General features: G+C 49.7%; 1 protein-coding gene across 1 annotated transcript in view; it reads right to left on the reverse strand.

Annotated features, from left to right (window-relative positions):
• The window catches only part of LOC122390532, a 44,715-nt gene that overhangs the window by 13,813 nt on the left and 6,657 nt on the right, over nt 1-24,245 (reverse strand). Inside the window, exons 2-4 of the mRNA XM_043383580.1 lie at nt 6,144-6,227; nt 526-664; nt 189-256 (exon numbers count right to left, since the gene is read on the reverse strand). Coding sequence (XP_043239515.1) covers nt 189-256; nt 526-664; nt 6,144-6,219 — 283 coding nt within the window. The 5' untranslated portion in view covers nt 6,220-6,227. The remainder of the gene's footprint in view (nt 1-188; nt 257-525; nt 665-6,143; nt 6,228-24,245) is intronic.

Below are 24,245 nucleotides of genomic sequence, written 5' to 3' on the forward strand. Positions count from 1 at the left end.
CTGCCGAGGGCAGGGCGAGAAGGCAGGTCACCGGGCGCGGCGGTGCATACAGGTCACATGGTCATGACGATTTATAACTGTTCATCACGAATTATTTTGTACAGTGTGACATGTTTTTAACTCTTAAAGCCATAACAATTAATCACAGACAATCGCTTTTGAAGAAAATAGCAAGAGGCTTTACTTACATTCTTTGTACTGGATGACGTTGACATGCTTTTCGTAGAATATCACGCACTTATAACACCGTCCAACTCTGAAATGAGCGAAGGGTCAACAGGTCGCATCTGTGCAATGTACTGACGGGAAGGCGTTACACTTAAAACGAAGTTGGTAGCCTTTCGCGATAGCGCTTTTGCTATTGCTCTTGCGATACATAAACGGCGAACCTCAGGGATACGGCATTTTCTTATAGCAAAGTTCCCCGCATTATGTGCGTGTTTGTTCAGTCTGAGAATACAAATCATAGTGAACTTAGATACAACATAATGCCTAGGGATTCCCGTTTACGAATGCGTCACTTACGCGTTGTGGACGACATATTTCTGCTGACTGGCCAGCGTGCAGTTGCCTTTCGAGCTGACTTCCTTGTCGGATATGCTGATCTCCTGATGAACGTTGGACTGGAACCAGGTTCCTCGCCAGTGCTCGGGGAACGAACATTCTGTAACACGGGCGGGGGCGCGGAGACATGAGACTGTAGTCACTGCGCTACACATGGTGCCGGAGGGGAGTCGGTATCCAATGAGGAAGATACGCGACGAATGGTAAAGCCACGATTACCTCACTATACTTGGCATTATGGAGGTAAACTGAAATGCACATGATAAGATTATATTTGCATCACAAATTACCTAATAAGCATCGCACGGGGACATGAATGAGGCACTGGTCACTTGTCTAAGGTAGTCGTTACATACAGTATCTTATTGGTCTTTTTATCAATTGTGCCTTGAGTGTTTCCTTTACGCGACTGTCAATGCATAAGTGCCCGTTCGGGTACTGGCCCGCATGCCTGGGCCACATCACTTACGCACATTTGTCAGTGCATTGCCAGGCCGGGCATTTATTCGCAAATATGACTCCGCGAACAAAATTACAACAGAGCCGGGTGGCGGCGATTTCGGTATCAGCCCGACTGGAGCCGTGTCGTAAACCACCTTGCGGCCTTATGAACGCCGTCAGGCGACGGCCCGCTCGGCGCCAGCGCTAATATAGGTGCAAATCAGCGTGATACATACACTCCAAGGGCCGTGTCGTTAGTTCCGGCTCGGCGGCTGTTATTCGAATGACGGCCATTCCGTCGGCGATTGCTCCATCTTCGCCGCGGTCCGGCGACACTGACGGATGGGGCGCCGACAGGGGAGAGGCGGGGCCGATCCAGGGTCGCGGCCGACGCGCCGGTAGAGGGAGAGAGAGACAGAGAGGAGGGGCGGAGGTGCTGAAACAGCACTACAGATGTGCGGGGCGTGCTCCGTGCCAGAGTGGGAGCGAACTGATGAGTTAGTCTGATGTCCGTAAAAATTGGATACAAATTACAACACCAAATCCAATTACGTCGTTTGCATTGACGTAAAATAGATTCACGAGGCCTAAAATAAGTTCACCTTGACATTGTGGCAAACAAGCGGCCGATATATCTCTCAAATCAGCTCTCAATCATCTCCATCTGTCTGGCTATTTTCCAGATAATGATTTATTTTCATAAATTCTGTCTGCGGACGGGCTGGCCGTAATGAACTGATTGCCGCCGAGCCGCCGGGATGACCGGCACGTAAAGGTCGTGCGATGGCGCCTGCCGTCCGGCGCTCCTTCATTAGACACTAACGGGCGGCGGACGGAGGTCAGGGCGGCCACTCGACGGTCAGGGGTCATGACGCCACTGAATGGTTGGTGGTGAGGGTACCATGCAGATGGCAGACGGTGGAATATGTGGCCAGTGGACGGGAGACGGTGGACGATGGATGGTGGATGGTGGATGAATCTTTCTTCATTTCCCCCCCCCCCTCTCTCTCTCTCTCTTTCTCTCTCTCTCTCTCTCTCTCTCTCTCTCTCTCTCTCTCTCTCCCTCTCTCCCCTCTCGGCGTTCTGATGTCCCGCCCACCGCCGTCCCACTAATGTCCCGTCCATGTCCCGTGTACGACGCGGGACCACATCCGTGTCGCGGCAGGGGTCGCCGAGAGCGACATGAGACGTCCGGCGGTGACACGCTCAGATTGCTCCTAAGAAGCCGCAGTTGGATTGTTCGCCGAAACTGTCACCGCTGTTAGTGGTCAGGCCGACTGGTTGCCATGGAAACGCAGTGATTGAAGCTGCTTAGAGTGTACGGGGGATGTCCTGAAAGCCTGTATGAATGTTAATCATGAGTGGTGGAGGATGTTCGGAGCCCAGCCGGCCGGCTGGGGATAAGGTCAGACTATTTGAAAAGATGATAGAACTGTATAAGGTTTCCGGGCTTTTTTTGTACCAACAGAGGAATTTCTTGTACCAATGTAGAAAAAAATGAAGAAAAACGAAAACAAAAATGTTAATGGGGAAGACAAAAAGGGGAAAGCGAATAACGGATGATGTATGGAAAAGTCGCATCATACATACCAGAACAGGAGCAGGAGAAGAGAAACAAATAATTTGAGAAAGACAAAGAAATACTACCTATAACAAGGAGAGGGAGGAGAGGGAGGAGAGGGAGGAGATGAAGGAGAGGGAGGAAGACAGAGCGGGAGAAAAACACCGTGAGGTTTGGGCATCCAGAAAAGCCGCTGGTCTGAGGGAGAGTCAGCGAGGGAAGAGGAGCTACTCTGTGGGAGGGTGAGCGATCGGCGCGGCTCAGTACACTCGGTCCGATCCCACGCTCCGCCAACACGCCACTAACTGGCCTGTCAACAGAGGAATGCTGCTTACACATGCCCTGTGTGCATACATACACTGCGGCCGGCGACTGCCCGCGGCGGCACCGCCGACCGACGGAGGATCCGCCGTGGGCCATCAGGGCAGCTGCACAGAACACAGGATAAAGGGTTAGAGAAAATTAGCCGACATGCGCCAAGTGTGGTGAATTACGGACAAAGCTCTTCAAGGCATGCAATGCTTTGGTATAGAGCAGGTGGAACATTCGGACGTAAGCTTTTAAGTTCTGTTTATTATCGGTAAGCGTTCGTTTAATTAGTTGTTCTGGTTGTTTTCATACTTGGCGGTAATCATAACATGCTAGGTACCTCGCTTAGTTTTTCATCAATTACCTACCTTTTGATTGAAATCAAAATAAGAAATCCAACATTTCCAAATGATGACGCGTGTCTGCAGCCCCATCCCTAAATGCGCAATAGCTTCCTCTCAAAATAGCATCGCTGGATGAACAGCTTTACAGCACCGGTTGGAGAGTTGGCAGCACCGGATCTTTGATCTTCCTATTCTGGGCCTCCATAAATAGAATTGGCTAAATCCGGCGAAAAGGTGCGCTGAAAAGAGGCGTTTTACGATATTAGGTTTGCAAACTGGCGAAGTTTTCGTTAAATGAACAGCATCCTATTTTCCAGTTACTTCTCCCAAATATATCTGGATCAAAGTTCTAATAGTTTTCCAGGCCACCTCCGGTTATTCTGTCCAGATTCTCAGACACTTCATTGACGTTCTCGGAATCGCCCCCAAACTTTTCACCCCTGGGTGCTGTGAGTTCTTTTCAGACCGCCGCCGATCACCGGTCCCTGCTCCAGTCTCCCTCTGTCTCCCTCAGTCTCCCTCCGTCTCTCGGGGGTCCTCTCCCCCGCAGTTTCCACCGCTCCCCCAGGAGGCCGCCGTCTGCACACCGCTCCCGATCCCACCCCAGGGAACGGGCCAGGTGTGGACTAGACAAGCCGATCTGGCCACGGAAGGAGGCAGAGCGGGTGGCGAGGGACAGAGTCAGGAGCGGTCGCCCAGGACACCTCGTTACCTGCTTGGTGTGGAGTGTCGCTGAATTATTGAACAGAAGCGAATTTAGAGGACTTCCCTTTGCAGAGACATCTTTGGTGCTTTTTATCTCTCGCGAATGGACAGATGTTCAGTTTCGAACAAACTTTGTGACGGCTAATTTTCCAGCCTAAGTAGAATGGAGACGATCTCCAATCAGCCACTGCAGTCAGGCGCGGTGGAACAGACAATCCTGGGAAACGCTTCAGTTCGGAGAGCTGGCACCGCGACCTGTCTGGCGAGTCGTTTAGGAACAGTGGAGGCTCTCGATTGGCCGTTAGGCGCTGCTGGCCTGGCGTAGAGCGGAAGTCGGACGGAGGAGGCGATGGGGTCGACTGCACTGAAAACAAATCGACACAGTGAGGGCATGTTCTGTACTGAGTGGTAACACATCAGTCATGTGTTAATCGCACCCAAAACACAATAAGGCTGAGTATTTTCACGCTTGGCGGGACCTTCGACACGTTTGGTAACACATAAAACAGAATAATGACACAATTTTATCGTGCCAAGCACGCTGGACGAATGTAATGCATCAGTGTATCGAAATCATGTGTTGTCGGATATGGTAGACGTGTACCCTTGCACAAAGACACCGTGCCATCCACCAGTGAGCGACCTCTGAACCTTAACTTCAAATGGGGATAAGAGAGGGCGTTTTTCGAGCACCGACTTTTATGCTGGGTTTTTGTAAAAATTTGCCAAAGTGTTTTGAGAAAGGTCAAAATGCACAATACAGCCGAGGGAGTCGATACATGATAAATTGTCTAGAGCAATATGCGCTGATTACATCAAGTGCAAGCTGAAGCATAGCTAATTAACGTCTGCTTGGAGGAAGAAACTTCTCCGTCTATATAGGATATATTTGAAAAATCGGTGGGTGTAAGTTTATCCCGGCTGTCTGGACAACTGTATTGAACAGTAGTCCGCCAATTTGGGGCTTCGTCACTTGGTGCTCTGATTGGGCCGTCCACGTGACGCGTTCACCCTTCAGCTCTGAAGTGGCCGATCGGGCGCAACTCCAGCTCGCGTATGGGTCGGCGGCCTCGTATGGGTCGGCCGCCCGCGTGCTCAGCCCTGACCGCGCCCTGACCGTATGGGTCGGCCGGCCGGGTACTCAGCCCTGACCGCACCCGAGCGCCCGATTCCACTCGGGCCCCGGCTTTGGCAGTCAGCCTGTCCAGCCAAAGCTGCATAGTCCCTTCAACTGCGCCCCGGCAACAAACTACATCATCACCACGTGTTTCCTTCTTTCACTTGCGATTTGTGTTAAATTTAGTAACATATTTACCTTGTATTCTGCAAATGTATTCACACAAGCCTTATGTGTTGAAGACACAATGATATTGTGTTTTAGGACACAACATGACTGGGTTAACACATTTGTAAATTGACACGTCTGCGACGGGTCAAAAAATGCATGATGCAGGGTACCCAAGAAAGCCTAGTTAACACGCTCTGCCTGTGCGTTTTTAGTCGTTTTTTGTATCATTTTGTTTTCAGTGTGTGAGAGCATCCACCTCCGGTCACCCGGACGGTGAGAGCGGCGGGCGGTGTAATGAATGTCAACACGCACTCAAAGCAAGCATCCCATTTACGAGATGTCAAGCTTAGAACAACTGACAAGACTACAATTGGTTTGTTTTGCTTTGGTAACTTGGTTCGAAAATGGAGCATGAATGAGATGGTCTTACATGCTCTCGCATGCTTCACAGTATGACAGACTTTTATTCCAATATAGAGAAGCCAAATTTCACTACAAGGGGGTCGGTGCATTTGCTGTTTTGATATGACCGACTCACCAGTAGGATATGTGTGGGCGTTGTGGCAGAACGGAGAAGTTGCCGGCACAAACTCACATGTGGTATAAGTGTGGACGGTGTGACAGAACGGAGAAGTAACCAACTGACTCACCTGTGGGATAGGTGTGGACTGTGTGACAGAACGGAGAAGTAACCAACTGACTCACCTGTGGTATAAGTGTGGACGGTGTGACAGAACGGAGAAGTAACCAACTGACTCACCTGTGGGATAGGTGTGGACGGTCTCACAGGAAAGAAGAGTTACCGGCACTGACTCACCTGTGGGATAGGTGTGGACGGTCTCACAGGAAAGAAGAGTTACCGGCACTGACTCACCTGTGGGATAGGTGTGGACGGTCTCACAGGAAAGAAGAGTTACCGGCAATGACTCACCTGTGGGATAGGTGTGGACGGTGTGACAGGCCAGTAGAGCTACCAGCAGCGTTCGTAGGCTCTGCGAGTATGACATTCTGGCGGCTGAAAAGGGGGATAAAGTCAGCGAAACGAATTCGGCATTATCGATTGCGATTAGTCACAAAAAAAAACTGTTAAAAGAGCTGCATTTATGCAGTGCCGACAGTAATCAATTATTATTTACATTTGGGTGATCAAGCGGCTTTCGCCTCAGTGACCAAGTCCTGGCTTAGTTCTGCGCCAAATGAAAGTCTAACTGGGGTGCTGTTTGGGCAGTCAGTCAATAGTGTATCCAAACACGGCTGCACCTTAACTGGGCCACTTTACACAGCGGGCGGCCGGTACTCGGAGCCATTGGAGCGCTGTTTGAACCGATCGGCGGACGGAGGTCGCAGGACAAAGCGCGGCTGATGGCCGCAGACAGCCAGATGACCGCGCCGGTGCCACGGAAAACAGCCGCGCCACAGCACAAAGCCAATGCTAAACAATGGGATCTAAAAGCCTCCTGCAGAGACCGACCCTCAAACAAAGGGGAAACTCGTCAGCAGAACGAGCCAGCACAATTGCTTCCGCCCACTGCTATACCCCAGCCATTATTTCGTGAAAGGATCATTCAACTGCGAACGTTCTCTTTTTAACTCTTCGAATATGTTCTTATAAATATCTACCTGCTTCATAACCAATGATACCTGATATGTTTGTGGATACTTTGCTTTTTATCTTATTACAAATAAGCATGCATTTTTTGCGCAGCAATTGCTCCAAATACTACCCATGAATAACGCTCGACAAGAAAATATTTACATAAATAGCTATTAGCCGAGGAGATTGGTATGGGTTACACGCATCACTCTGGGCCCCGCTCCTGTCGCGGTGGAACGACGTCGTCCGTCTGTCGGCACAAAAAGGCGCATCCGATGTCGCCTCCCGGCAGCAGGCCGCGGAGCCTATTCATCCTCATCAGAGGCGGCCTGAATGCGTCCCGTGACCGGCCGACCTGAACCCTCCGTCCCGTACTGTCCCGTGTCCCGTCTGCTGCCCACATCACCCCCGTCCCGCGTCCATACGTCACCATGGCTGCTCCCGCCCACTGGCTCCGAAGACGGACCGGCAAAAAGGCACTGAGTGCAGAGACTGCAGGAAATGGCATCGGCAGCTGAGCTGTGAGCGGGGAGAAAATCCGCTCACAACACTTCCTATAAGAATGGAAAAGCATAACGCATGCATCAAAATGGAACGCGTCCTCGCATACACGGGATGATCCAGTATTTGGCATCCTCTAGCTAACGTACACGCTTAGATTCGCTGGCTGGCACATGTCAGTAGATAAATAGATGAAATATTTCATGAAGCGCATAAGACAGCCATTCATTTTGGAGCCAGCTTTCATGATGTCTTGATGAGCCTTTACCTTTCAATGGGATCAAAGATATTTATTTGTCTGGCCTAAGACTCCAATAAAATTAATCATTTTCTCACTATCGCTGCCACCTTTTATGTACCCCTAATCCTATAGCCTTGCAGCAGCTACGAATAAAAGTCTCTTCTTATTGGTTCAGCACGGCAACTGTCTGTCTCAAATGCACGATACCGGATTCGAGCCTGCAAACACTAATAGTTGTTTGTGAAACGCTCGTGTGCGCATTTTTTCTAGTGTCTGCTGTCTACACATATGGTACACTGATGTAGGGGAAGCCGGGGGAAGCCCGGCATAGTAAGCTCTTTTTCATTTTTATTACATACCATACGTGCTGTATAAAATGTTGATATCCTGCTAGCTAGCTAAGTTCATTGGCCGTGTTTTCCCAAAAATTCGGTTTCGTGGAATAAGTATAAGGTTGAGAAAATCGAGTTTTAAAAAAGTGTTGATTTTTCTGGGGTAAGCCCGGCATAGGGGTAACGCCGGCCACCTCCCCAGCGCTTTACAACGAGTTGATGAAACCACTATGTGTTTTCCAAATATTAACGGAAAGTGAAATATTAAGGTACTGATTAGCTCTGGACATCTTAGAGTGTATGTCACTACTGGTATTTTAGCTAGCGTCTACTACATATACAGTACAGGTCGATGAAAATCGTGATGCAAAATTGACAAAAAATGTGTATTTCAAAATTCCTTAAAATTTATTTTTCTTTTTACCTTAATGCATCATATTGCATATCATTCGACTCGGCTGATGAAGAAGAACACAACGACACCATTTTTGAAGCTCTAGCTTCATTGTCTGTCGCGTTATCTGCAAAAACGTAGTTTGACCCTAGTTGACCTTAAGTGACATGACTGGCTTGGTCTATGATAACATGTTTATTTTCTAAATTTATCTTTGATCTAGGTGTAAACCAAACCTGCTCAGTACCTATTATCTCATGGAAAACAGTGGTTTAGTGGCATTGCTCTCGGTTGGGGGTAAGCTTGGCCACTCGCCCGGGGTTACCCCAATGTGCTAATTTTTATTTTAGAACAGCGATATTCGAAAAAATGTCATACTTAAGCCAGCCTGCCTCGTCACCCCTCACTACAAACACTTAAACGGTCCTTACATAACATTCGTATAAATATTAGTACTGTATGGTATAATATTAACAGTGCAAGATATCTCACTTTTTAGCTAAAAACCCTTAAAATATCATTTTTGCGCTATAACTTTAACAATATGCAATTTTTGTCAGCCTTAACTTTTTTGCTGGCGTTACCTTAGCTGCCACGCTGAAAGGACAAACAGTTGAGCATTTTATTGTGAATAATTTAGCCGGAAACGGGGTGGCCGGGCTTCCCCCGCGCCCGGGCTTCCCCCGGCTTCCCCTAACTATATGCTCCGCATAATATATGCGCTGTCGTGGGCACTCGTATGCGCTGATGCGCGCATAGTTGTGTCATCACGGCGTCCATTGGTGCGCGCTTGGTGTGTGCACTGTGCACGTGCAATGTGCACTGCGGCGTTCACTGTGACGGCGGAAACGGCAAACAAGGATGGACGCCAGATGGATATAATTGTGTTTAACTGCTCGCCGGGAAATGGCTCGTCCTGTGTGCGGCCGGGGCGGTTGGAGGCGGGCAAACTGGCAGACAAACCGCGGGGCAGCACCAGCAGCCGGGCCCGGCTGCAGAGTGCTGAGGAGTGCCCTTTTGCATAACTGCAGAAAGGCTGGCTTGATGAAATGCAAAGGTAACTTTCATATTGCTTTGATTATTGTTTTAGAAGGTCAAACTAGCAACAATACAAGCCCCTGCTGGAATGATGTCTCTACCTCAGGGCACACTACGAATACAAAGGACATAAATCAATAACAGAAGGTAAAGTTTGATCATCAATAAAACGGGCCTGCTAAAAAAAAGCAGCTCAGCTGTTCGGCAACAGGTCTTTGTGCATTGAAAGTCAACACAGCAGTTATTACAAAGCTCATCTTTCCTGACTAAAAAACACCTGCTCCCGCAGCACAACCCCAAAACAGCGGTTTCATTTGAACAAAGCACGTCCCGCCGGTGTGCTCGCTGTCATTTGTCAATCATTGCGTGATCACACGGACGTCCCCAGCTCCTAGCCTCAACAAACCCAAGATCAATGGCCGGTTCATTGAACAAATGGCCGCGCGCCGCCGCCCATACGCCACGCGCCCCTGTGATTGAGAGCCGTATCATAAAGAAGGGCTCGACCTCACCTACAATAAAGCACCGATTGGAGACAATCAGCCGTCGCGCTGGTGGCGGTGGCCCCAAGCACCGACACTCCGTGGAGCGGGGTCGGGAACACACGGCCCGCCCGCTCCGAGCGCTGTGGACTGTGGGAGGGAGCTGGGTCCGTCTCCTCAGATGGGAGGCGTGAGTCGAGTCGGACCCACCAGCTGATGGCTGCGGATTGTGGGTGGGGAGGCGGGTGCGAAGCGGTCAGCCCTTCCCCGCCTGGTGGGAATTGAGTCCACTCCTTGCCGGGCCAGTGTGTGAGTTGCGGACCCCCAGGCGCCGGTAAGTGCGAGTCGCAGCTGAATCGGCTCCCGCGCTAGTGGTTGTGCAGGGTGGGAAGTGCACCACGCTGGTGGGTGGGTGTGGAACTGAGTCGGCCCCTCGCCGGGCCGGGCGGCGGCCCACGGCCTGGTGGCAGCTCTATCGACCGGGCCGCCGCGGCCTCGACCGCTCCAACCACCTGCCAGAGACAGCCCCGCGCGTCTGCCCGCGCGCCGATCGGCAGCACTGGAAGCACTGGATCCAGCTCAAACACCGCGTGGTTGCGGACTGGCCTCCACACAACCCTCAGCGACCACCGCCTGCCCAGAGCCCAGTCATCAATGAACAGTCCCAGGCGGCGAATAGAGTTCAGCTTTGCCACCGCTGAGCCGAACGTGACCCAAGCCACCCGGGTCCGCCCCCGCCGAGCTAGCCGGCGACCTCTCGTCTATTCTGGGCCATCGGGTCAGCGTCAGACCCGACTCTGAATGGTCTCAGTTCTGTGCGGGCGGCCGGCGGCCGGCCGTGCGGCGGGTGTGAGGGCCCGGTTATCGCCGCTAAGGCGCCACTTGGTGGCCGGCTGAGGAGCTCTCGAGGACGGCTGAGGGTGCTCGGGAGGACGGAGAGACGCGGCGGGCCGGACCCAGAACGGATTGTCCGGCAGAGCGGTCGGCGAGGCGCGTGGCAGGCGCAGGGTCGTCGTACGTCACAGAGCTCCCGGCGACGGATATCTCCACTGAGCGGGTGTGGCTATCAAAAGCCACTGCCTTTTAGCACAGAGGGCTGTGGAGAAGGCAGGGAATAGGAGAGGTTCTAAGAAATGTTGTGATGTCTTGCAGTGATGAGCAGAAGTGTCTGTGGAGCGTGCAATAGCTGTGAAACACTGCGGCTTCGGAAAGTTACGTGAGCTGCTGAAATCTGCAGTGATTACAGAGGGTCTGATATGGGCCCGTGGAGGATCGTCTCAACTCAGTGCGGCCGGTGCTGGTGCTTAGAACTCCTCAGGGAATCATCCAGCCGACAACAGCGGAGGGAGAGCCAGTCTCGGAGAGGTATGGCACGTTTCTCGCCGGGGGCATTCTCCAGGAAACCGAGACCATCAGTCGACAGACTGCCGATCGTACGCTTCACAGAGGCTTCAGCAGTTGACGGATTTATCGGAACTAACGATTGGCCGTCCTTTCAGTCTGACCTGTGTGGCATCCTACATAAATGTGTCGGCTCAGTCCATAACACAGAAAAACAGCCTCCAGAGTGAAATAACGCCACCCAAGAAACGAGAAAAACACGGTTTCGTCTTTTCGGGTGTTCCTCGGGATAATGTAATGAACGAGTCTGTTCCATTGTTCGGCTCTCACCCGTCACCTCAGTTTAGAGACGAAAAGACGGCACAGTCCGCTACCTCCCTGTCCTGGAGAATACATTCAATTTCCGCGAGTGTCGTGCTACTGGAGCACATTCTCAGGCCCTCCTCAATCTTCTCCAATATCCACTATTGGCCTTTGATATACGGCCACGACCATGAGGGGCCGCGCCGCGCCCGACTGGATAAGTATGTACACCTGGCGAAATGGGATCGAGGGCGCCGGCAGTTTATGGTTGGCGGACATCACCTTCACTACGGCCGACATGCGGTATTGATTGATGGACAGCGGCCGAGTAATTGGGGGCCGGCCATAAACACGTCCGATGATCCACGGAATGCGCAGACTGCATGGCGACTGAACGAACCAGAGTACGTGCAAAGCCTTCCTGCGATTCTATCAGCACAATGAACTATCAAATAACACTTCAAAAACAACTGACCTACGTGACCTAATAGTATTGCTTTGATCAATCAACGCAGAGGTTTTCCCGATGATTCGATTTCGACCAATCACAAAAATAGCGATGACGGTCCCGTGTGAAGACCATCGGGTTTGTGTATTGTGCATGGATATGAGAGTTGGTTTTATCCTCTTAATGGATCTCAAAGCAAATTAAAGGTTATGATTAATGATCCTATCGGATATCACATGCAAAATCCATTTTGGATCTAGGAAACATGAGAACCATCTGTGTGGTAGTGGCCAGTGGGACCCGAAATGCGCCAAAAGAAAATAGTCAGATCTATGATCCCGTCGGCTCCGAAATCAAGCTTCATGGGCTCAGATAAGAGATCCTTTTACTCAGATCAATGAACATGCACTCTTGAGAATCCAATGTTTCCAGCAAAGTCTACACAAAAAAGGTACACCTGACGCATTTTAGTCATCGTCATAAGTGAAGCATATTTAGAAACACACGTTTTACACATTTGATCATCCAGCAGACTCCCAATGGCTGGCAGTGTGCGGTACGACAAGCCATGTCTTCATGGCTCACAGTGTGAGACAGACCGCCTCCGTGGCTCGCAGTGTGAGACAGACTGCCTCCGTGGCTCACAGTGTGAGACAGACCGCCTCCGTGGCTCACAGTGTGAGACAGACCGCCTCCGTGGCTCGCAGTGTGAGACAGACTGCCTCCGTGGCTCACAGTGTGAGACAGACTGCCTCCGTGGCTCGCAGTGTGAGACAGACTGTCTCCATGGCTTGCAGTGTGAGACAGACCGCCTCCGTGGCTCGCAGTGTGAGACAGACTGCCTCTGTGGCTCACAGTGTGAGACAGACTGCCTCCGTGGCTCGCAGTGTGAGACAGACTGTCTCCATGGCTCGCAGTGTGAGACAGACCGCCTCCGTGGCTCGCAGTGTGAGACAGACTGTCTCCGTGGCTCGCAGTGTGAGACAGACCGCCTCCGTGGCTCGCAGTGTGAGACAGACTGCCTCCGTGGCTCGCAGTGTGAGACAGACTGCCTCCGTGGCTCGCAGTGTGAGACAGACTGCCTCCGTGGCTCACAGTGTGAGACAGACTGCCTCCGTGGCTCGCAGTGTGAGACAGACTTCCTCCGTGGCTCGCAGTGTGAGAACTGAGACAGACTGCCTCCGTGGCTCGCAGTGTGAGACAGACTGCCTCCGTGGCTCGCAGTGTGAGACAGACTATCTCCGTGGCTCGCAGTGTGAGACGGACTGTCTCCGTGGCTCGCAGTGTGAGACGGACTGTCTCCGTGGCTCGCAGTGTGAGACAGACTGCCTCCGTGGCTGGCGGCGCTCGGTGACGAATGTGTCGCAATGTCTGCGGCACGATCCCGTGCTCTGCTCCATGGCTGTCGGTCGCCGCGGGCTGAATCTCCGATAAATCAGTGCCCCGCGTCGCGCCCGTCACTACAATCCATCACGGAGACGGTCCGCGCTCCGGCCGCGGAAACGACCGATGGCCGCTTCCGCTCGGCAGAGTGAGTTCATCGCAGTGACCTTGGCACCACTGAAATGAATTGATTGACCGGCGCGCGACCGGAATAGAAATCGGCCGAGCCGAGCGCCCGTTGGCCCGTCCCAGTCAGTAATGCGCTGAAGTGCAACTAGGAATGATAAATTTGTGGGACCGATTAAGGCGGTAATAATGACACATTGCATTGAGATTTACAAGTTGAATAAGATTAAGAATACCATTATAACATGCAAATTGCTTATCGTTTTCAGGAGTGGCTTTCCAGCAACGCGAATTCTACATAGGTAATATCTTTAACCCGTAAGTTGAACAGTTGCATAAAAGTTTCAAATTATCATGAAGACTTGAAAGGTTTGGTGGCCTGGGCCTACGACGCGCACAAGACCTCGCGCTGCCCAGCTTCGCTGCCTCCTTGAATCACTGCTTGCCGTTGTTGACAACAATACTGCCAGGAGAGCTCCATACCAGCACACTGAAAAAAAGTACACCTGGGTTACATTTTTACCACCCGTCATGCAAGATATTTTTATCCGGTTTACACCAGTTTTAGGAGTACTTATACTCTTTTCCTGAAAAAGTGAGTGCAAAATTACACCTGGGTGCATTACTACTCCATTATATGGAATACAGAGGAAAGAGAAGTGTACTTTCACTCTTTCATACATTGTACGCTCTGTTTCATAGGGTGCATAAATACTCCACTAAGAGTTATTTTCAACGAAGCGTAATTTGACACCAATTGTCTAGTGTAATTCTACTCCATGATTGGTAAGCAGAGTATTTTTAGAACATATTCAGATTAAAATTTCTATCTGAGACATAAAAATACACCGGGCGTCAGGAACGTCTGAAATAAAGCGTAAAAGCAAACCAGCATGGCGATGGGGTGGAGTGAAATTACTCTTTGAAAGTTGATTTTGCACCTATATTTGTAAATTTGCACTATAGGTAGTACGTGCACGCTGCACAGTTTCCGGTTGCCGCCATTTTCTGGTGTTTCAGTTTGCGGTTGGTTCTCACTGCGCAGTGTAAAACGGTGATTTTGCGAAGGGCAACAAGTCGAACTGCGAAGGTAAGTCAAAGTGTGGATATTGAGATTGAGATGTGGTGTTAATTCAAATTAGTGTATTGCTATTTAGGGAAAATGATCCAGGAACGCAGCTAAGTGAGGTGTTCAATCAGGGCTTTGGCTTCTATTTTTAGGTTTGCAGGCTTCAGCTTCTGTTCAAAATTGTCATCTGTGACATCACAAATCAGTCTTTCCCTATTTACCAAGCCACATTTCTGTCTAGTAAATTTATTTTTTAACCCGCGCCCTGGTGGGGTCTGTTTATAACGCGACCTGGTGGGGGGGGGGGCTATTTTTTGCCTTCCCTCGTATCTCCGAAACTACTGGACGGATCCGAAAAATTCAAACGGTGTTCGAAAGGCCTGTCAAATTTGTCCAGGGAAACCAAATTTCATTGACCTCGGGGTCACCGATGACGTCACAGGTCAGGTCAAAGATGAAATGATTCACCGTTCACGGGTCTTCTAGGGAATGCGCTATAACACCAAGGAAAACGCATTTTGTCGAGAATCAGCGATAGGGCGTCAGTTGCCTAGTAGATATGTTGCTATTAGAGGTCACTGACAATACCAGGTCAGGTCACAGGTCAGGTCACCAAGGGTCACAGGTCAGGTCATATGAACCCAACTTTACTAAGGTTGTGTGATGCATGTTTTATGGCCAATTTTTCATTTCCAACGCAATGGTGTTGGTTATAAGACTATCAGGTACGGCTTAGGTCACTTTCTGGTGAAGGTCAGGTCAAGGTCAGGTCAAGGTCAGGCCAAAAAAGGTCAAATTTTAAAGTTGATAGTTTTGCGTAAAATGGGTATTGATTCGATGCAACTCGTCACGGGGAGTCTAATGGTGGTCTTTGTTTTGCGCTACGAGGTCTAGAATTGCTAAAAATTGAGTTTGAAAATTTGACGTCATCAATTTTGAACAGTTTTTTCGCTATAACTTCGCCAAAAAAGTGGTATCAATCTCAAATTTGGTATGTGGATGGAAGGCGGTAAGTACTATCACATATATTCCGGTTTTTGCGAAATTCAAAAAACTTTTTGGATTTTTCGACTATTATATCCAAAAAATCTATTTTTTGATTTTTGGGGATCAAAATCCAAAAATTTTAAAAATCCAAGATAGCAGTTTTGTAGCCCTGTCAATTCTACAGCTTTTATGTTTTATCATTTTTCTGTATTTGCAAAGCTATAGGCCTGATAGCTCTTCCCGCGAAACCCTTTTTTGGGTCGAAAACGGCAGAACATGACGTCACTCTGACGTCATTTCCGGCCAACCTATCATAGCCTTTGGAAAAAATTTTGGTCACAATGTGTAAAATTGATGTCCGGGAAGGTACTGAAAGTTTGGTGACGATCAGCGCAGCGGTTCTGGAGATATATTGAAAAGTCTGGAGGGGGGGAAATAGCCCCCCCACCAGGTCGCGGGTTAATCTATCACAATAATGCTTAAACCAGGTTTAAGGCATTTTTCAACGAACAAGTCCATCTAAATGGGACAAAATTAATAGAACATCCAAATTCCAAAATGGAGACTCTCACCACCAAATTGGGTAATCTCGGCACCAGGAGACTTGTCCCACCAACTTTTCATGCATTTTTATTTTCGAAACCGGTTCGCAAGACATGTCGAATGTGTTGTGCGGTCAATCTAACTTTTCCAGTTTTCGAGTTACGGTTGCATTTATCCGGTAATGTCCGAAATAGTCAATTTTTGCCTGGGATTTCCTGTTAACCCTCGCCCGCACATGGGGGGGGGGGGTGGTTGCCACCCCCCCCCCCCCAGGTAGTCTTTCTGCTCTGCACTCAACATTTGTAGAGCTAGAAGGCTGATTTTTCGTATAGCTGCTCCTCTATCCTTTCTTGATGTCCACTGAAAATTTCAAGTTTCTGTGATTTTTGGTTTCGGAGATATGACCTTGTTTTTCAGGTCATGTCATGACCCAAATGGCCAATTCTCAACATCTTGCGTTTGCCATGGGCCTTATGAGCTTTTGACACCCTGATTTCGGCCTTTTTTGCCAGTCTTACCTCCCACCTATCATGGAACATGTTGTTCGACGATGTACAGGGGTCAAGGTCAGGGTCAAGGTCAACCTAGGTCATCTAAGATAATTGCGTTTTAGGCTAGCTGAATTTACTTTTTTTGAAGTTTTTTGACTGCATTTTTGGTAAAAGCTTCTCAGATCATGATTTCATGTAATATGGACCCAAAAACAATCGGTGCACACATCAGTATACACACAGACACACACAGACATACAAACACATATAATTGACCTTGACCTAACTTGACCTGAAATGACCTCAGCAGCAAAGTTCTGGTCGGGTAGTGTGACAAAGAGGTTCTAGCTGGCTTGGCACCAGAAAACAGCATCGTCATCGGTATTTGATAAGCAGCACACTTGATATCCAACGGTGACCCAAAACAGCAACATTTTTTAGTTTGACCTGACCTGGAAGGTCAATGACTGACCTGAGAAGGTAAAACTGGGTATCATTGGATTCGTCTCTTCCCAAAGAATCTTTTTGGTCTTTACCGCTAAGCTCTATCTCCAACAGGAACGAAATGGCGCGGGGGGGATGGCAACCACCCCCCCCCCCCCATGTGCGTTCTAGGATGGGAAAATGGCATGTGCGGGCGAGGGTTAATGAAAAATGGTCGAGGCAACTTCATGAGTTGTGTTTATATATCTCCGAGAGTATAGTTGTTCTGTAATAGCATGTCTTCTTTTACTTTTTGGCCTTCAAGCGTGGTATTCTCAATATCACAGTGCGATTTTCTTATCGTTGTAGGTATGTGTTTTTAAAGCCAAACCAAACGAGTTATGAATGTACGGGCTGCAGGCAGGATCATAGTTAGCAGGTGCCAAGTCCAACCTCCTGTTCCCCTCTTTTCAGCTATGGGAGGAACTGGCCCGGATAAGGGGCGTCGAAGGAGACGAGGCGCTGAAGAAGGAGGTAACTGAAGAGACGCGTCGGCTCTGCCAGGAGTTTGCCAGTCGACTGCTTCTAGGTCTTGATTCCAGACCGAACAGTGGTAAGTGTATAATCATTCCGTTATAGGAGCGTTCCAGGACAGATCACCAAGGCATGTATGTACATTAGGGTGGGGCGAAAAACACTTTTTGGAAAGTGCTAACTACATCTAGTGAAAAACTTGGGCCATAGTTTCAAATGAACACATGCAAAATCTTAGCCGATCGGTCAAGCATAGACATGAGCGTATTTGCGATGGATGAAGATCTGCAAACGCTTTCAGGCGTTGCAGTCTCTAATGCTAAGGAGCCGTTGCGATTGGTGTGTAACACCGGAATAAAAGCGATTCGCGAGAAAAGACGAGATCAGTGGACTAATGATGGCGTATTTCATCAATACTGAATCCCACGGGCCGGCCCAAGGTCCCTTTATCATCAGCATGGATCCGGATCCTGGATCTACCGGATCCCTGGATACAGGATCCGGATGTCTACATATATCCTTATATTATGTTTTCAAAGTCAATGCATAGGCTAATTGTTCATCCGTGTATGCCGAAACCTGGATTCAGTGGATCCCAGGATCCAGAATCCAGGTAGCTACATTCGTTCATTTGCTGTGTCATAAGTGATAATGCAGATAGAAATTTGCCTGCAAGTACGAATTCTCGCAGAACAGGTTGGCCAAACGTTTGCCCTCAATACTGAGAGCAGCTTCATTCGCCAATATCAGCGGATCCTCCAGCCTCTCGAATTGGGCGGGGATTTGCTGTCAGCTGCTGGTTGTCCTCATGCCGCTTTGCGCCGATATGACCAACAGCGCGGTGATGCCTTTCGGCTTCCGGTAGCACAAACGACACGGTTCAGCTGTTCAGCTGCCTTCGATACACCGGCTTGAAATACGTTTTCAGTCTGAGGCTGACTGGATTCCGCTTGTGTCTAGTCCTTGAACAGGTTGTTTTCTTCGTGCCGCTTCAACACTACCGTCAGGGTGAGCCCTGAGCCGTGATGTAGCTGGACACAATTGTAGTCATCAGAACTGACTGTAGCTTCAGCGGCTCGATTCTCTCCGTCTCTCTTCATTATGAGCCATTCAGATGGTCCATGTCAGATAATATGTGGACGGCACCGGCTTTAGCACACTTTACCTTCTCCCTTGAGACTCGAATGGAGTAGACCGTGCAAGGCGTTAGGCGAAGTCGGTTCTGCCGCCGCGTGAGCCTCGGGATGCGAGTGCAGACTTTCGTACTGATGATGATTATCGGCAAGCCCGTGTCCACTGCATCAAGCATCACAGATAATTCATCGGCGTTCGCTGTCACGGTGACCCACGAGGCACCGTCAGATGCGCCGCGTTAACTACCTGTCAGTCATCTGTGTCCCCGTCCCGTGAGTGATGCTGCTCCATTGCCCCAGCTTCACTGGCATCTACTAAAGGAAATGACGTTTCACGTAATTGTAGTTATTAATCGTACTTCAGAATTGAAGGACAAGCAGTCCATGGTTAGCAGTCTATGATTATTCAATCATACAGTAATCTCACGGTGGCTGTCGAGACCCCAGGACAGTCAGCCGAGTTCGCATCTGAGACGAGACGGTGCTCTCAGTAGACGCCAATGAACTGGAGGAACATCAGACCCGGCACGGGGACACTAGGCAGGTGACACGGTGCAGATAACGTTGGCCTTGAAAGTCATCGTGACACCGTGACGAACGCCGATGACGTCTCTGTTATGCTTGAAGCAGTGGACACGGGCTTGCCGATAATCATCATCAGTATGAAAGTCTGCACTCGCATCCCGAGGCTCACGCGGCGGCAGAGCCGGCTACGACTAACGTCTTGCACGGTCCATTCCATTCGAGTATCAAGGGAGAAGGTGTGCTAAAGCCGGTGCCGTCCACATATTATCTGACATGGATCATCAATGGCTCATAATGAAGAGAGACAGAGAGAATCGAGCCGCTGAAGCTACAGTCAGTTCTGATGACTACAATAAGTGTCCAGCTACATCACGGCTCAGGGCTCACCCTGACGGTAGTGTTGAAGCGGCACGAAGAAAACAACCTGTTCAAGGACTAGACACAAGCGGAATCCAGTCAGCCTCAGACTGAAAACGTATTTCAAGCCGGTGTATCGAAGGCAGCTGAACAGCTGAACCGTGTCGTTTGTGCTACCGGAAGCCGAAAGGCATCACCGCGCTGTTGGTCATATCGGCGCAAAGCGGCATAAGGACAACCAGCAGCTGACAGCAAATCCCCGCCCAATTCGAGAGGCTGGAGGATCCGCTGATATTGGCGAATGAAGCTGCTCTCAGTATCGAGGGCAAACGTTCGGCCAACCTGTTCTGCGAGAATTCGTACTTGCAGGCAAATTTCTATCTGCATTATCACTGATGACACAGCAAATGAACGAATGTAGCTACCTGGATTCTGGATCCTGGGATCCACTGGATCCAGGTTTCGGCATCCACTGGATCCAGGATTCGGCATCCATGGATGAACAATTAGCCTATGCATTGGCCATTGACTTTGAAAACATAATATAAGGATGTATGTAGACACCCGGATCCTGTATCCAGGGATTCGTTAGATCCAGGATCCGGATCCATGTTGATGATAAAGGGACCCTGGGTCGGCCCGTGGGATTCAGTATTGATGAAATACGCCATCATTAGTCCACTGATCTCGTCTTTTCTCGCGAATCGCTTTTATTCCGGTGTTACACACCAATCGCAACGGCTCCTTAGCATTAGAGACTGCAACGCCTGAAAGCGTTTGCAGACCTTCATTCATCGCAAATGCGCTCATGTCTAGGCTTGACTGATCGGCTTAAGATTTTGCATGTGTTCATTTGAAACTATGGCCCAAGTTGTTCACTAGTTATACCTTGCACTTTCCAAAAAAAAAGTGTTTTTCGCCCCACCCTAATGTACGTACACCATGACCCCTTCGAATTCGCTCAAATTTTGCACCTATGATGCCCTATATAAAACAAAAATTTTGACGCGGTTTTTAGCGCTCAGTCGCAAATGGAAAATGCCGATCGCTAAACGCTCGCGCTTGCGTTAAAGGGATATCTCGGAATAGGTTAACTGTTCCCCGCCAGGTTATCCAAGAAAACGTTTTTAGTTATCCTCTGGATAGAAACTCCTCTTCCATCTTCCATTAAAACTTCTGCACCTTGGTGGATAGCGCAACGTTTAAAGTAGCATTGGAATCATCTATATTTCTCTCGCTTTTCACAAACGAAGAACTCATGTCGTTCCTCGCCCACGGCTGCGGCACCACGGTGGGGAGCTGGCGGACCCCCGGAATGCGGTGAGATGCATTGAGGGTTCAGGATTGGAGGTTCAGGGAGCGGAACTCCCGCTTGATCAGGAGGCACCGCTGGCAGCTGCGGCCGCAGCAGCTGCGGCTCATGCGGTCTTCTACTGCCCATTCAGAGGGCCTTCCAAAACCCTGATGGAGGTCATCTATTATAGGGCGGTGAAATGCAGGATTCCGCTCAGCAAGGCCGCGAAGAAAGTGCTCGGTGTGGAAGTGTAGGAGTACAGTGTAGGAACGGTGTAGGAGTATAAGGGGATGTAGAGTTTAAAGGTACATTCCCGAAAAAAAAACAATATCCCAGGTGCTGGAACTCACCTTCCGTATTTAAACGCTCCATCGTTTACCAAACAACTCTCGATCACGGAATGTGAGCCCATCACCTCGATCACGGAATGTTAGCTCCATCACCTGGAATATATTTTTTTCTTCTGGGAATATATCTTCAAATAAAGTGGTGAACGCGAGTGTGCGAAACAAACACGCCAGTGTAATCGAGCTCGCGACCTCCCTGCCGTGATGATCACTGGAACTGTTCGCGGGTAGCCACTAGCCATAGCCAGGGCCATACAAAAGTGGCCACAGCTGACAGCCAGGATACTTACGTGTATTGTGTTGTACCGTCAACCAGGCCGTAACTTTGAACGCCTTTTCAGCGGTGGCGCATTGCGGCCGGTCGAGACGAGATTTTATCTCCCAGTTGAGCAGCTCCTCTCAACATGAGAGGCAAAATTCTGTCTCTGCCGGCCGCCAGGTGCCGCCACTGGAATGGCGTTCAGTCACCTAGGCGTTCAAAGTGACCCCGGTTTACGGTACCTATTTTATTTTTATACGACTTCAGAGTCATCTTGTTTTTACTCAAGTAGGTTATATATCAGAATAATATTTATCGGAGTAACTTGAGTGATAGGTACATATATATATTCAAAAAATATATGCGAATATTTCGACACACTTTGCGGTAGTCTTTTTCAATGCAAATGGCACACAGTGCTAGTTTGTAAGGTACAACAAAAATCATCATTTTCCATGCGATCGATAGAGCCGGATCCTTCACTACGATTATTAAACTAATTTATCACATCAGCGAAAACACTATACACTATTTACTACCATATCTAAGTTTAAGTACCTGGACATGGACCTGGACAAGTACCTGTGACTGGAGTCACAGGTATTTAAATTTAGATATGGTAGTAAATAGTGTAGTTTTCGCTGATGTGATAAATTAGTTTAATAATCGTAGTGAAGGATCCGGCTCTATCGATCGCATGGGAAAATGATGATTTTTGTTGTACCTAACAAACTAGCACTGTGTGCCATTTGCATTGAAAAAGACTACCGCAAAGTGTGTCGAAATATTTGCATATATTTTTTTTGAATATATATGTATGTTGCAGACGTTCTTCAACTTGACTCAGTGGACTGTATAACTGTGTTTGTGTTGACGTCTCGCATCATTTTTGTGTGGCGACCGGGGCCTGACAGGATATAGGTTGATATGGTAATGAGGTGAAATTGGGAATTTATAATATCAGAAGTGGATGCTATATGAATGGATATAATTTTGGATCAAGGTTTAAGAGCACTCTATTCAGAGCGACAAAGGAACCCCCTTTACAGAGAGCATGTTAAGACCTAAAGGGTATGTAGAGCCCTCTTTTCAGAGAGACAAAGGAACCCTCTATTCAGAAGGCATGTCGGGAGCCTATATGAGATAAGAGCCCTCTATTCAGAGAGACAAAGGAACCCTCTTTACAGAGAGCATGTTAAGACCTAAATATAGAGCCCTCTTTACAGAGAGACAAAGGAACCCTCTTTTCAGAGAGCAAGAGGTATTAGGAAAGTAAGGATTCAGATAGGAGTGATAAGTAGACCCGGTCACCGTGAAATAAAAGACTGTGCGAACTGTGTGCCACTCTCCCCGTGCTCTTATCCACCGCTGCACTCCACTCTCCACCATTCACAAACACAAGATTCTTCCGAATTGGTGAGTATTGCAGATGGCGAATAGGCGATGACAACACAGTATCACTGGCAAGAGTTGGCCAGAGAGAGCGAGGCAGTGCTCTCTCGGCGCCGAAAAGTAAAGAAGTGAGAGCGAGGGTTGCTCCCGCCCCGTTTATGTACTGGGTCGGGAGGACACAGATGGCGACGGAAGTGATGAAATAACAAAGAAGCTACACACTACACAGCGTCCTGGTAACCCTACCACGCGGTCGGCACATGTCGGCATAACGGCTCCGGCCCGCAGGGGACACAGTTCCACGTGCGACGCCACGCCAGCCCACCCCCTCCCCCCGGGTCAGTTCCTCCGGTAACAGCACATCCTTTCATACAACTGCAGCTGTAGGACATGGTCGCCGGGAGAGAGGAGCGTCCCGACACCCGATCACTGCCATAAAGTCTCTCGCGGACGGCCCATCTGCCGGCGGCGTGGCAGGGGGATGGGGCGGTGGCGGCGCGGAGCGGCGCCGGCCGGGATCACGAATCGGCCCGGCAGCAACGATCAGAGCCGAAATGAGACGCAACACCAACTACCTAGTGCAGTTTGTCGGCAACATCACTCCCCCCTGTGTTTAGATATGCATTCTAAACACACACACCAAGGAGACGACAAACGTTCCGGCACATCCACTAACTGCAACTCATTACACCATTGTCGCTGCTGTACGGCGACAGCGGCAGTAGTCCGCTCCTTGAAGAAGACGTTCCGGCTGGTCGCCGCCCTTCACTACGCTGGCCAGGATGTTTGACTTCACCTCCTCCAGGTCGTCAGCGGCGGCCGTGGCGCTTGCGCCGGCCAGTTCTCTTCGTCGTCGCTCAGGAACGCTGGGTCGCTCAGCCACCGGCTCTGGGACGTGAGTTCGGAGGCAGCCAGTCCCCTCGAGCAGTCATCGGCCGGGTTCATCTTTTCTAGGACGTGCCGCCTGGTGCCGCTGAAGGTTCTCCTTCCAGACGACTCCTGAGGATTCCTCTGCTGCAGCCGTCGGCGCACCCAGGCGGAGGCCAGATCGCTGGTTGAAGTGCCTTCCAGAACTTCGTGCCGGCCGCTCCTCCATTTAGTCAGCTGGAATCCCCCATCAGAGAGGGCTCGGATGGTTCCTTGCTTCAGATGCTTGGCGGTATCCACATCCGCGTCATACAGCAAGAAGTCATCCATACAGAAGCTTTGCTGGATCTGCTCGGGTTCTCTCGGAGGCGCTGTCCATCCTTCATTCCAGTGCTCTTGGGGCGTTTCTTTGAGGACATAGTTGGCGATGCCTGGTGACGATCGAGCCCCCAGCAAACCAGTTTTATATCGTCCTTGACTTCTGATTGTGCTCTCTTCCAACGGTTTGACCACTCTTTCTCCCTCCTTTGACCTGGGTTCAGTCTGGCAGCGCACAGTCCCGAAAGGCTCGGTAGACTGCCCTTGACTGACAGCAGCAGACCGCTCGTCCTCCTGTTCTGTCAGCAGCA

This window comes from Amphibalanus amphitrite, unplaced genomic scaffold (genome assembly GCF_019059575.1).
Source record: "Amphibalanus amphitrite isolate SeventyFive unplaced genomic scaffold, NRLGWU_Aamphi_draft 000399F_arrow, whole genome shotgun sequence".
In the NCBI taxonomy this organism is placed as follows: Eukaryota; Metazoa; Arthropoda; class Thecostraca; order Balanomorpha; family Balanidae; genus Amphibalanus; species Amphibalanus amphitrite.